Genomic DNA, 15067 nt, shown 5'->3' with positions numbered 1-15067 from the left:
TACTTGGTGTGAAATTTTAGTCTTTGGTATCATGCATGTTTGGGCGTTCTCTTTCAGAGACATGGGAACAACACAGGTGTCACTTTCAACAATTGAGAGCATTCTCATGATGACCCTTGAATTGGAAAAACTGTAAGTTGATTTTTCTTATGTTTATTATCACTTCGTTGTGTATTTAGGTTTGTTTTATTTATAAGTCAGCTTTATTGAGGCATAATTTTCAGTTAATATGTACTCTTTTTAAGTATGCAGTTTTTAATGAGCTTTGGTAAATATATAGTTGTGTAACCACCACCACGTTTGAGATACAGAACATTTCTGTTTGTAGTTAATCCCCTGTTGCCACTATCAGCCCCTGACAGCCATCAACCTCATTTTTGTCCCTATAGTATTTTTTCCACCATGTCTTTTTTTTTTTTTAAGATTTTATTTATTTATTCATGAGAGACAAAGAGAGAGAGAGTGAGAGGTCAGAGGGAGAAACAGGCTCCATACAAGGATTCTGAGCTGGGACTTGATCGCGGGACTCTGGGATCACTCCCTGAGTCAAAGGCAGACGCTCAACTGCTGAGCCACCCAGGCGCCCCTCTACCGTGTCTTATGAATGAAATCATACAGTATGCAGTCTTGTGTGATTGGCTCCTTTGACTCAGCATAATCCTTTTGAGATTCATCCATGTGATTGCATCAACCCGTAATTCACTCCTTTTTATTACTGAGTAGTGTTACAGTTGTGTGGATATATCAGTTTGTTTATGCATTCATCACTTAATGGACATTTGAGTTGTTCTGATTTTCCTTTTGGCTATGATGAATAAAGCTGCTAAAAGCAGTCACGTGCAGGCCTTTGTGTGAGCATATGCTTTCATTCTGGGGGAGGTGAAATACTTAATGGTAGGATTACTACATCATGTGCTAAGTGTATATTTAACTTTTTAAGAAAATGCTTCCTAGGGGTGCCTGGGGGGTTAGTCAGTTAAGTGTCCAACTGTTGATTGTTGATTTTGGCTTAGGTCATAATCTCAGGATTGTGAGATCAAGCCCCCAGTGGGGCTCCATGCTGAACGTGGAGCATGCTTAAGATTCTTTCTCTCCCTTTCTCTCTGCCCCTCCTCCCCACCCCACTCATACACATGTGCTTGCTGTCTCTCTCTCAAAAACAAAAACAAAAACAAAAACAAAAAACCTGCTTACCTCTTTTCTAAAGTGAATGTAGGGCAGCCCCCGTGGCTCAGCAGTTTAGCGCCACCTTCCGACCAGGGCGTGATCCTGGAGACCCAGGATCTAGTCCCATGTCGGGTTCCCTGCATGGAGCCAGCTTCTCCCTCTACCTGTTTCTCTGCCTCTCTCTCCCTCCCTCAGTGTCTCTCATAATAAATGAATAAAAGCTTTAAAAAAAATAAAGTGGATGTACCATTTTGCATTCCAAGCGGCAGTGTATGACATCTTTATATTTCAGTTAAAAAATTTTTTCAAACTTTGTATGTTTTTTTTTTTAATTTTATTTATGATAGTCACAGAGAGAGAGAGAGAGAGAGAGGCAGAGACATAGGCAGAGGGAGAAGCAGGCTCCATGCACCGGGAGCCCGACGTGGGATTCGATCCCGGGTCTCCAGGATCGCGCCCTGGGCCAAAGGCAGGCGCTAAACCGCTGCGCCACCCAGGGATCCCTAGACTTTGTATCTTTAATTTGCATTTCTCTAATAGCTCATGATGTTGAGTGTCTATTCATGTACCAATATCTTTTTAAATGATGTGTCTATTGAAATCTCTTTTCCTTTTATTTTTTTCTTAAAGATTTATTTATCTCAGACAGAGAGAGAGAGAGAGACCAAATGTGGTGGGGGGTGGGGGGTATAGGCAGTCAGAGAGGGAGAGAGAGAATCTCAGATTCCTCACCAAGCTTGGAGCCTGATTTGGGGCTCAATCCCACAACCCTGAGACCATAACCTGAGCCAAAATCAAGAGTCAGACACGCAGCCAACTGAGCCACCCTGGTGCCTCCAAATCCATCATTCAGTTGGATACATACTATTGAGTTTTAAGAGTATATTATATATTCTGGAAAAAGTCTTTTCTCTCAGGTGTTTAGCAAATTTCTCCCAGGCTGTGGCTTGTCTTCATTCTGTTCTATCTCTGAAGACCAGAATTTTTAATTTTTAAATTTTGATGAACTCACCCATTTCACCCATCATTCCACTCCTTGTCCCCTCTGGGGACAACTATAGTTTGTTCCCTATAATAAATGTCTGTTTCTTGACTCTCTCTCTCCCCTTTGCTCATTTTTTTTTGTTTGTTTCTTAAATTCCACATATAAGTGAAATCACCTGGTATTTGTCTTTCACTGACTGACTTACTTTGCTTAGCATTGTACTCTAATGTTGTTGCAGGTGGCAGGATTTCGTTCTTTTTTATGGCTGAATAATATCCCATTGTTTATATATACCACCTATTTTTTATCCATCCACCTATCAATGGACTGGTAGGCTGCTTTCCATAACTTGGCTATGGTAAATAATGCTACATAGACGTGCATGTATCCCTTTGAATTAGTGTTTTTGTAATTTTTGGTTAAATACCCAGAAGTGCAATTACTGGATCATACGGTAGTTTTATTTTTAATTTTTTGAGGAGCCTCCATACCATTTTCCTCAGTGGCTGTACCAGTTTGCATTCCCGCCAGCAGAGCATAAGTTATTATGTCTCCATATCCTCACTAAAATTTGTTGTTTCTTGTGTTTTTTATTTTAGCCATTCTGACAGGTGTGAAGTGATATCTCATTGTGGTTTTTATTTGCACTTCCCTGATGATACTGAGCATTTTTTCATGTGTCTGTTGGCCATATGCATGTCTTCTTTTTTTTAAGATTTTATTTATTTATTTGAGAGAGAGAGAAAGAACATGAGCAGGAGGAGGGGCAGAGGAAGAGGGAGAGAGAGAGAATCCCAAGCAGATTCCCCTCTGAGTACCTAGCCTTACTCAGGGCTCGATCCCAGGACCCTGAGATCATGACCTAAGCTGAAGGCAGACATTTAACCAACTGAGCCACCCAGGCACCCCTGTGCATCTTCTTTGGAGAAATGTCTGTGTCTTCCAGTTTTTAAGTGGATTATTTGGGGGTTTTTGGTGTTGATCTGTAGACATTCTTTATATATTTTGGATACTAAACCTATATTGAATATGTCACTTGCAAATATCTTCTCCTATTTGATAGGTAGTCTTTATTATTTTTTTTTGGTTGTTTACTATACAGAAACTTCATATATTGTTTGATATGGTGAAACATTGTTTAGAATTTTGCATCTGTGTTCATGAGAGATATTGGTCTATTGTTTATTTATTTATTTATTTATTTATTTATTTATTTATTTATTTATGATAGTCACCCAGAGAGAGAGAGAGAGAGAGAGGCAGAGACACAGGCAGAGGGAGAAGCAGGCTCCATGCACCGGGCCTTGGGCTAAAGGCAGGCGCCAAACCGCTGCGCCACCCAGGGATCCCGGTCTATTGTTTTCTTTTCTTGTACTGTCTTTGCCTACTTATGATAAGGGAAAAGCTGGCCTTAAAAATGAGTGGGGAAATATTCTTTTCTCTTCAACTTTCTGGTAGAGTTTGTGTAGAATTGGCATTATTTCTTCCTTAAATGTTTGGTAGAATCACTCATGAAGCCCTGTGTATTTGAAGCTTTCTTTGTGAGAAAGTTGCAAATTACACACTCTATTTCTTTAATAGTGATATTTAAGTTACATATTTATTTTTGAGTAGTTTACATCTTTTATGATCTGTTCATTTCACCTTGAATTGATTGACAAATTATTTTATAATATTCCCTTCTTATCCTTTTAATATCTGTAGGGATGCCTGGGTGGCTCAGTGGTTGAGCATCTCCCTTTGGCTCAGCTCATGACCTCGGGATTCTGGGATTGAATCCCACATGAGGCTCCCTGCAGGGAGCCTGCTTCTCCCTCTGCCTCTGCCTCTGCCTCTCTCTGTGTCTCTCATGAATAAATAAAAATAAAATCTTAAAAAAAAAAAAGAAAAGAAACAAGGGACATGTCACCCCCTGTTTTTTTTTTTTTAAGATTTTATTTATTCATGAGAGACACAGAGAGAGAGAGGGGGGAGACAGAGGCAGAGACACAGGCAGAGGGAGAAGCAGTCTCCATGCTGGGAGCCTGATGTGGGACTTGATCCCGGGACTCCAGGATCAGGCTTTGGGCCGATGGCAGGCGCTAAACTGCTGAGCCACCCAGGGATCCCTGACCCCTCTCATTTCTGATACTGATAATTTATGTCTTCTCTTGTCTTGTCTTAATCAGTCTGCCTAGAGGTTTATCAGTTTTATTTATCTTCTCCAAAAACTGTCTTTTGGGGCACCTGCGTGGCTCAGTGGTTGAGCATCTGTTTTTGGCTCAGGTCGTGATCCTGGAGTCCTAGAATAGAGTCCCTTTTCAAGCTCCCCACAGGGAGCCTGCTTCTCCCTCTGCCTATGTCTCTGCCCCTCTCTCTTTTTCTCTCATGAATAAATAATTACAATTTTTAAAAATAAATAAATAAAAACTGTCTTTTCATTTCACTGGCCTCTCTATTTTTCTTTTCCGTTTTCTTTATTTGTGCCTTGATCTCTATTATGCTATTTCTTCTCCTTATTCAATGATTAATTTTCTTTTCTTTTTTTAATTTCTTAAAAGTGGATACTGGGGAAGCTGAACACCGCATTAGCAACATCCCATATGTTGACATGGTTTCAGTTTTAGTACGAAATAGCTCTTAATTTCTCTTTTGATTTCTTTGACTGGCAGGGTTACTTAGAAGTATGTTGTTTAGTTTCTAAATAATTTGGAGATTTTTCAAATCTGTTCATTTCTAATTTAATTCCATTGTAGTCACAGAACATATGTTGAATGACTTAAATCCTTTTAAACTTATTGAGGCTTGTGTTATACCCATGAATTCTGGTATTAGATGAGCCTATGATCTATTTTGGTAACTATTATGTATCTACTTGAAAAAAATGAGTACTCTGATTTTGGGTGGAGCATTCTATAATGTCAGTTAGGTCAAGTATGTAGATAGTGTTATTCAAGTCTGCTATATCTTTACTGATTTTCTATATATTTTTCTGTCAATTATTTAGAAAGCAATATTGAAATTTCCAACTATAATTGTGTATTTATTTGTCTCTCTTTGCCATTCTCCTTCATATATTTTGAAGTTCTGTTATCAGATGCATAAATTTTTAGGTTATGTCTTTTTTATTAGTTGATATTCCTATAATGATGGAATAACCTCCTTTATCCTTGGTAATATTTTTTTACTTTGAAATGCACTTTGTCTTACAGTAATGTAGCCACCCAAGGTTTCTTTTGATTACTGTTAGCATAGCACAATTTTTTCTATACTTTTAACCTACTTGTATATTTCTATTGCAGATGATTCTTATAGACAGCATATAGTTGGCTTTTGCTTTTTTATATTTTAATTAGGGTGATTATACCATTACACCTAATGTAATTATTAACATGACTACATTTAAAGCTACTAAACTCTCTATGTGTCCCATCTGTTCTTTGTTTTGCTATTTTTTTTCTTTTTTCTTCCTACTTTTGGATGACTGAGTACACTTTTAAATTAAATTAAATTAAATTAAATTAAATTAAATTAAATTAAATTAAATTTTATTTGTTGGCTAGTTAATTACAACTCAGGTTTTGTTAGTTTAGCAGTAGTTTAATGGCTTGTAGTGTTCATCTTTAACTTTTCACAGTCTATCTTCAAATAATATATGATTTCATGATTGGCATAAGAACCTTACAATATATAGTGTACTTCATTTCTCCCTTACTGGCCTTTGTGCTAATGTCTTCATACATTTTGCTTTACTTCTAAACAGCACACTATATTATTTTTTTGTTTAAACAATAAGTTAACTCCTTTAGGAAGTATAGTTGATGTATATTAAATTAGTTTCAGATGTACAACATAGTGATTGAAGAATTAATACCACAATAAGTGTATTACGGTATTATTAACTATATTCCCTACATTGTACTTTTCATCTGGAGACTTACTTTATAACTAGAAGTTTGTACTTCTTACGTCTTTTCACTCATTTTGACCATATCCCCGCCCTCTACTTTAATAACCACCAGTTTGTTCTCCATATTCATGAATCTGTTTCTCTCTTCTTTTTGTTGTCAGTTTTCATTTGTTTAAGATTCTACATATAAGTGAAATCATATTGTATTCAGATATTTAAATAGTAAGAAAAACCTTATGTATTTACCTTTGGAGTTACCAGTTCTAATGTTCTTCTTCCTTTTGTGTGGATCCACATTTCTATCGCAATCATTTTCCTTCTGCTTGAAAATACTTTCTTTAGCTTTTCTACAGTGTAAATCTACTAATGATGACTTCTTTCAGCTTTTGTATGTCTCAGTCTTTTGTTTTGCTTTTATTTTTGAAAGATCTGGATATAGAATTCTAGTTTGATAGTTGTTGGTCCCCTCTCCGCTTCACTGCTTTAAAGATGTTGCTCTACTGAGTTCCATTAATTCCAACAAGAAATATGTTACCATTGTTATCTCTATTTCCCTATATGTTGTGTGGAGGTTTTTCCTTTGGCTTATTTTTAACATTTTCTCTTTATTGATGGCTTGAGAAGTTTGATTATGATGTGCTTTGGCATAGTTTTGTCCATATTTCTTGTGTTTAGAGTTCATTGACCTTCTTGGATTTGTGGGTTTATTAGGGTTACCTGTTTGGACAATTTGGGGGCTATTATTTTTCAAATTATATTTCTTCTCCCTTGTAGACTCTATGTATGCATATATTAGGCCACTTGAAGTTGTTGTATAACTCACTAAGTAGAGACATGGGTTTCTTAGTCTGGGATTTTTTTTTTTAAGATTTTATTTATTTGACAGAGAGTGAGAGCACAAGCAGGGGGAGCAGAGGAGAGGGAGAAGTAGGCTCTCTGCTGAGGAGCAAAACTGATGTGGAGCTCGATCTTGGAACCCGGGGATCATGACCTGAGCCGAAGGCAGACATTTAACTGATTGAGCCACCCTGGTGCCTCATCAGTCTGGTTTTCTTTAACATAAGAAATATTGTTATAACTTTTTTTATAAAGATTTTATAATTTATTTAAGAGAAAGAAGAGAGCACACGTGGGTGGGGCAGAGGAATCTCAAGCAGACTTACAGTGATCTAGGAGCCCAGTGAGGGGCTTGATCTTATGAGCCTGAGATCATGACCTGAGTTGAAACCAAAAGTCAGATGCTTAACCAACAGTGGCACCCAGGCACCCCAGTTATAGTAACTTTTTAAACATCCTTGTCTGCTAGTTGTAACACCTGTGTAGATTTTGGGTTAGTTTTGATTGATTGCTTTCTATCCTTGATGTGGGCCATATTTTAGACTTACTCAGACTCTTCTTAGAAGTCTACCCTCTTCCTGTATGCTCTTAACCCAAAGTGAGACTTTTGGGTCAGAAGGAGATACTTCTGAACTGAACTACTGATCAATGTCACCCAGTTCTTATCTCTGTCTTATTCTAGGTATATCATACCCCCTACCATCCTTACCTATTGGTTGAGCACCTCTGTCCTTCTCTTTATTTATAATATTCATGAGCAACAATTGGCCAACTGGTCCCTACTCAACCCTACCCAACCATCATATGCCACAAGAATTCCTTTATGCAGAGCCCTGTGAAGACCTTGGCCTGAATCTTCTACTCAAGTAACCCCTTTACCACTAATATAATGCTCTGTGTTTCCATTTATAGGATATTACCTAGCCGTATGTCCTGTTGTCTCTGCCAACTCAAAAATAATATTGAGGTTGTTTGCAAGACAGTCAAGCTGCATTGTGACGGTGAATGTTTGACAAATGCCACACGTTGTGGTGAGTTTGAATTGCCTCATGATATATATATAATATTTATATTTAAAGATTTTATTTATGAGAGAGAGAGAGAGAGAGAGAGAGAGAGAGAGGCAGAGGGAGAAGCAGGATCCATATAGGGAGCCTGATGTGGGACTTGATCCCAGGACTCCAGGATCACGCCCTAGGCTGAAGGCAGGTGCTAAACCGCTGAGCCAACCAGGAATCACCTCATGATATATTTTAAATTTTATTTATGTTTTAATTTTTATTTTTAATCAACAATGATCAATTTTTAACTAATGATGTCACTGCATTATTTTTATTCACTTACAGTTCAAACCCCTAAATTTCTTTTTTTTTCAAAGATTTATTTGAGAGAGAGAGAGATGTGAGTCGAAGGAGGGGCAGAGGGAGAGAATCTCAAACAGATTCCCCACTGAGTGTGGAGCCCATTGCAGGGCTCAATCCCATGACCTTGAAATCATGACCTGAGCTGAAACCAAGAGTTGTATGCTTAACCCACTGAGCCACACAGGCACCCTTAAAATCCCTAAATTTATAAGAACTATTCCTTTGTTATAAGTCAGATTCTCAGTTACATTATTAAATTAATTACTCCCAAATGAAAACATATGCATCATAATTTGTAAACTAATTTCATATGTATCAGAACTCAGGTCCCCCTTGTCTTATATGACAGGTGGAGATATATTTTTGTTTATTGTTTGTTTTTACAAGTTATCAAGAGTAAAAGTGATGCTGATTTATAGATAAAGTTTATTCAGAGCCTGAGAGTTCCTGTTCCCTAACCAGAAGCTGCTGCCTTCTTATGGATACAGAGCACTCTTCTATTCTTGGACTGTCCAACTCTGAACTTTTTCTGAATCCTCAGCTTTTCTATCCAAAAACACTCAGATACTTTTAAGTATTTTTCTGTATACTATGTTTTATTGGCACTAACTTCATGACTTCCAAAATGTGCTTCTGCACCCAGATAGCTTGAATATGGTTCCCTATCAATGATCTAGGGTACATCATAAATAACACTTTGCTACCTCTGTAAATACAATGTTGCTTATTTTTCAAAACAATTTTTTACTAATTACTCCCTTATCTCTTAGAGGTGGGCAGAATAGGCATGTTTAGCCTCCTTTTACAGGTGAGGAAAAATTAGATCAGAGGTGTTAAGTACTGTTGCCTAGCACTCAAGTGTCCCGTTTAGGGCTCTCTACAAGCCCGTTGCTCCTCCTTTCTTGTGACCTTTATTACCTCCTCCTCTGACTCTCATCAACACCGCTGAAAATACTTCTAATTCTTCTGGAAATGAAACTCGGTTGGATGATACTGTGCATGTACACAAGCCATATGCTGACTTTCATGTAGTGGGAAGCTCTGGATGGTACCCTAATAACTAAAGCTAGAAATATTAGAAATGAAAGTGAAGTATATTTCTTCACATTCTGACAAAAAATTTCTTTATCCCTTCTGCATTTTAAAACCTCAAGTATTATTCCATTGATTTATCGAACATTCCACATTGGCATATCTCTCATACCTGGAAAATCTCTTAGCCTACACTCGTTCCCTGCCCAATTTAAGCAAAGAGCCAGGGTGGACTTAGTGCTTTTTTTCTGTCTAGAGCTTATGTTTTGTGTGAGCTGCAATATATGGGAGCAGGGACCAAGCATAGTAATTGATGGGTAGATGGAGAGGGCATGTCCAGATGAGGCCCTACTAGCAGTGGGTGTTTTCATGGGCATCTGTGGTAGTAGCAAGAAAACAAGCACACTGAAGAGATAGAAGGAGGAAACCCCCTGCTCCCACTGCATCTGAAGCAGTACAGGACAGGGTATATGAATACCAGGAGTCACAGTAGATTTGCAGACAGTTTAGCTGAGTGTCTTCCAGACTTGGCTTTTCTTAAGTACTAGATAATTGGTCCTTGGAGACCAAGGATTATGGAATAATCCTAAATGTAGTCATTCACGTTGTGAAAGGTTCTGAAGAAATAGCCATTTAAAAAAATACCCTTTTCTCCTTTTGTTGTTGCCAATATAGGTTCAAGTTTGAGTTTGTGTCCTTGATAATGGTACTCAGATATTTGCTGGTTCTTAATTTTTATGACTGGGATGTATGACTGCGGACTGACAAAAACTGTGCTATCAGCCTTTCATTATCAAAACTAGTCTCTTCTTTTTCTGACAGATGAAAAAGCATCTATAATGAATGTAGAAGGATCATTCATGAAGGTATTAAAAGCCCGGAAGAAGAGTACCAGTACTGAGCTGACAATTGAGCCAGAGAAGGCATCCTCAGACAAAAATGGCATCGGTCTGTCAGCCTTTATGAATGAGCAGTTAGACTTTAATGATGAAAGTGATGTTATCAGTGCGCTGAATTACATATTACCTTATTTCTCAGAGGGAAATGTAGAAGATGTAGAATCAACATTACTACCATTCATTAAAACTCTGTTTTCAAATGTTCAAGATGGAGACAAGCCTGTGGGTTACTTGAAAAACAACACAAAGAGCCCTTCTCTTGAACCTGGACCCAACAATTCAACTTACAAAAATAAACTGAGGAAACTCTCTTTCCTGGAAAATTTGTTAGATGCAGAAATTCAAGAAAAAATTGATGAGGTAAAAAAGAAAGAAAAAACTGCCATGCTTATACCTCCCGGGATTTTAGGTCCCAAATTTAAGAAATTGGAAACTGCCCAAGGACAGGAAAAGACCCTTCCCAAGGCTAAGAATTTACGGAAGAGGTGGTTTAGAAAAAACAGTGTTCTCAAGGGCCCCAAGGACCTACAGAAAAGGCACTACAAGGAAGTGGACGTTCAGAGCACCCAAGGGAAACAGAGTGCCCAGTCATTTGTGAAGAACATGGCCAAAGAAAGAAGGCTCAGTGGACCATCCCCAAGGGAGCTGGAGGAGCTTCACATGGCCCAGAGGCCCAGGAAATTAGTGGGAAACTCCGTCCACACAGAGTCTTCATTCATAAAGGAGCACAAGGCAGCAGCCTCTTCTTTCCCGAAGCAAAACATAATGGGCAAGCCTTCTGCCTCCACTGCTCCAAAATCCCTACCTAAGGTGAAAAACAAATCAGAAGACTCAACCTACCCCATTGTTGTTTTAGAAGATGCGAATGCTAGAGTTAGGGAAATGGAGGCTTCCAGACCAGTCTCGCATTCTGGAAAAAAGTATATTTTCCATAAAATTCGCTCACGTATAGTCCAAAGAACACCCAAGACCAAAAAAAGTAAAAAGTTCAGAAAGAAAAACTCACTCTCGAATAGATTGATGCCTGCACAGAGGCCTCCATTGCCTGCCGTCAGGAGCCTCATCGATTCCCCTTCACAGGAGGCTATTTCATCTTCAGAAAAACGAATTCAGGAAAATCCTTTTCCAGAATTATTTACTCTTTCAGAACCTTCTAAAGAAAACACTACTGTAGAAAACACTACTGCACAGAATGCTTCTGAAGAAATTATTTCTCCAGGAAGCACTACTGTATCAGAACAAACTCCCCCTGAATTCACAACCGTAGGAATCTTTCCAATACATATTCTACTACCACCAGAGACAACTTTGTGCCGACTGTTAAACAAACCAATGAAACACAATGGGAATACCACAACTTGGTCACTGACTTGCCCCCAAAGCCCACAGGCTTCAGTGTTGCAAAGCTCTCATCCGCAGGTGATCTATTTGAAATTCAGCTAAACCAGCAGCTACGGTCCCTCATCCCGAATAATGACGTGAGAAGGCTCATTTCTCATGTTATCCGGACTTTGAAAATGGACTGCTCTGAGACCAATGTGCAACTGGCCTGTGCCAAGCTTATCTCCAGAACAGGCCTCCTGATGAAGCTTCTCAGCGAGCAGCAGGAAGTAAAGGTGTCCAAGGCAGAGTGGGATACAGACCAATGGAAGACTGAGAACTATATCAATGAGAGCACAGAAGCCCAGAGTGAACAGAAAGAGCAGAAGTCAAGTGAGGTGAGGATAACTCCTGAAAGATGGGGTCTGAACTTTTAGTCAGTTTAGGACATGCAATTAAAGCACCCATGCACAAGGACCAGGGCCTCCCAGTCTGGGTCTTGTCTTAGCCATTAATGTTGGCTGAGACAGTGATCTGCCACTTTGCTCATTTAGAGAATGGTGCCACTCTTCCCAGGTAGATGAGAAGAGGACTTAACATACAAGATAAATATATTATTGAAGAAAGGGCTAATGATAAAATTATATAACACATTAGATTTGGTATATTTCTTAAGAACCTATACGCCACTCCACTGAAAGAATGAGGTTTTAGAGTAGCTTAAGAATAGTTAGCTTTCATCCTTTTCTTTGATTTCTAAAAAATTGTTCTTTGTTTTTGTTTTTTGTTTTTTTAGCCAACAAAAGAAGTCCCAGGTTATGGCTATAACAACAAACTCATCTTGGCAATATCTGTGACTGTAGTAGTAATGATTTTGATTATAGTTTTCTGTCTCATTGAGGTAAGAACAACCATTAATTCAGATTTCCAGAAAATCTTTTGTCTTTATAATAGATTCAGAATTTACAAACTTAAAATCAAAGCCACTTTCTCACTTACTGATACTTGGTATTTCTCTTCTGTCTGACAGACTGACATGTACTTCATTCTTTTATTGCAAAGTATATTCTGGGGATTTTTATTTTATTTTATTTTTTTAAAGAGAAGCAATTCTTTTTTTTTTTTAAGATTTTATTTATTCACGAGAGACACAGAGAGGCTGAGACACAGGCAGAGGGAGAAGCAGGCTCCATGCAAGGAGCCTGATGTGGGACTTGATCCTGGGTCCCCAGGATCACACAATGGGCTACAGGCAGTGCTAAACCGCTACGCCACTGGGGCTGCCCTATTCTGGGGATTTTTAAAGGAACTTTCCATTGCCAGGTGATTTATGGATTATAAACAAGGCAACAAGCCATTAGACTGTTTTGGGACGTTAGGTTTAAGAAGGCCAAGTTAACATGATAGTAACATTTCCTCAACTCAAAATTCTGTGGTTAGATGTACTCACCAGCCACTTTCAGACTACCACTGATTTCTTTCCTTGGTTGAAATGATGAGAGATAGTATCCACCCTCATGGAGCTATATCAGTCATCCTGGAAAAAAGGACATGGCTTAAAGATAAAAATATCATCTTGTTGATTAATTAGATTTACTCAGCAGCTTTTTCCACACACTGAATTATGTGAATAGTTTTGGTTAAAATACTGTAGCTAAAATCCTGCATCAGGCTACTCCAAAGCATGTCATGTTTATAGTCACCTGTGCTGGAGGTTGCCTGTTTACCTTTTCTTCAGTTCCATAATGACTTGGCACTGGTTTATGCCAAGCATAGGAAGAAGAATTTTCCATATCCAATTTCATGCCCACAACCCTGGGAGGACAATATTACCATCCCTCTTTCATACATAAAAGGGGATCAGCTTAAGGCTCCAGTGGCAAAACCCAAAGCAGAACCCAGTTTTACTTAACTGCAAATCCTGTGCTCTTATTCCACTGTTCTGTCTCCTTAAAGATGAAAACACTGGCCAGCATTTGAAACACTGAAATTCAGTGGAAGCCACTGAAAGGATTAATATATTTAATATGAAAAGAGTTTTATCAGTCACCAGAAGATGACCAACAATCCAAGGGTGAAGGGGGCGAGACTACAAGAAATGGGAGATGTTTTGAGTCTGTCACCATATATGCGAGTTCTTTCCTTGTGGCCTATGGGATGTGGGTCTTGTTAGCGAGGCCTTTGTTGCCTTTATACTGTCTTCGTCTATACTTATATTTGTTATAATTTATATTTTTCAACCTGTATAGATCTGTTTTGTTTTTAGGTATGGTTGAGGTAGGGGATCTAACATTTTCCCCCTAAAGAAATACCCAGTTACTTTAAAATCTTTTATTGAATGGTTCATTCTTTCTTAACAGATCTAAAATACTATTTTTTTGTAAGATTTTATTTATTCATGAGACACACACACACAGAGACAGAGACATAGGCAGAGAGAAAAGCAGGCTCGTCTCAGGGAGCCCAATGTGAGACTTGATCCCCAGACCCGGGTTCACCCTATGAGTCAAAGGCAGATGCTCTACCACTCAGCCACCCAGGCGTCTCTAAAATACTTTTCTTATCTGGATTCTTATCAGTCCAGTTTCCTTTCCCATATCACACTATATACTTAATTCCAATTGCTTTATAATAACCTATTTTGATGTCTGGTAGAGTTACGCTCATGCTCTTTGATCTCCTTTTTCATACATTTCATAGCTAGACTTGCATATCCCTTTACCAAATGTCAGCTGGCCAGTTTTTATTTAAAAAAAAGAAAAACTATCTTGGGATTTGAATAGGATTGCATTGAGTTGAGGAGAATTGACATCTTTGCAATATTCTAGGAACATGGTATCATCATGTATTCATTTCTTAAAGTCCTTCAGAAGAGTTTTAATGTTTTCATCTCAAAGGTCTTCCCCATTCTTTGCTGTAAGTTTATTCCTAGGTACTTTATGTCTTTTATTGATATTTTTAATCTTTTTTAAAGATTTTATTTATTTATTCATGAGACACACACAGAGAGAGGCAGGGACACAGGCAGAGGGAGAAGCAGACTCCATGCAGGGAGCCTGATGTGGGAGTCGATCCCGGGACTCCAGGATCACACCCTAGGCGGAAGGCAGGCACTAAACCATAGAGCCACCGAGGTATCCTTCCTTTTATTGATATTATAAATGGAACCATTCTTCCATTTGTTAATTAGTTATTTGTGGAACGTAAAAAGCTATTGCATTTTGCATGTTGAGCTCTTGATTTTGTATTTAGCCATCTTACTGAATTCTCAGAGCACTTCCAGTAAAATTTATTTTTCTATTTTTTAAAGATTTTATTTATTCATGAGAGACACAGAGAGAGAAGCAGAGACACAGGCAGAGGGAGAAGCAGGGTCCATTCAGGGACCCTGATGTGGGACTTGATCCCAGGACCCTGGGATCATGCACTTAGCCAGAGGCAGGCGCTCAACTGCTGAGATACCCAGGCATCCCACTACAGTAAAATTTAAGTTGACTCTCTTGGGCCTTTTAGGTTGTCCATAATTTCATATGCCAATATGTTTTGTTTCTTACTTTCCAATACTTAATTTTTC

General features: G+C 38.4%; 1 protein-coding gene and 1 long non-coding RNA gene across 11 annotated transcripts in view; one reads left to right on the top strand and one right to left on the bottom strand.

Annotated features, from left to right (window-relative positions):
• LOC119878794 (leucine-rich repeat-containing protein 37A3-like) overlaps positions 1 to 12624 on the top strand; it is a 38358-nt gene extending 25734 nt beyond the window's left edge. Inside the window, 5 exon segments of the mRNA XM_038589363.1 lie at positions 58 to 132; positions 7791 to 7909; positions 10097 to 11425; positions 11428 to 11891; positions 12290 to 12624. Coding sequence (XP_038445291.1) covers positions 58 to 132; positions 7791 to 7909; positions 10097 to 11425; positions 11428 to 11891; positions 12290 to 12520 — 2218 coding nt within the window. The 3' untranslated portion in view covers positions 12521 to 12624.
• The window catches only part of LOC119878795, a 46077-nt gene that overhangs the window by 17828 nt on the left and 13182 nt on the right, over positions 1 to 15067 (bottom strand). For 7 of the 10 annotated variants that reach the window (XR_005387148.1, XR_005387149.1, XR_005387147.1 and 4 more), the window contains one exon: positions 12944 to 13030. This is a non-coding gene — a long non-coding RNA (uncharacterized LOC119878795). Of the gene's footprint in view, positions 1 to 12680; positions 13031 to 15067 lie in introns of those variants that run through there. The other 3 variants (XR_005387151.1, XR_005387156.1, XR_005387155.1) reach the window with 1 other exon arrangement.

This window comes from Canis lupus, unplaced genomic scaffold (genome assembly GCF_011100685.1).
Source record: "Canis lupus familiaris isolate Mischka breed German Shepherd unplaced genomic scaffold, alternate assembly UU_Cfam_GSD_1.0 chrUn_S1923H2122, whole genome shotgun sequence".
Lineage (NCBI taxonomy): Eukaryota > Metazoa > Chordata > Mammalia > Carnivora > Canidae > Canis > Canis lupus.
The sequence above is the reverse complement of the archived record's forward strand: the minus strand, read 5'-3'. Positions and strand labels throughout refer to the sequence as shown.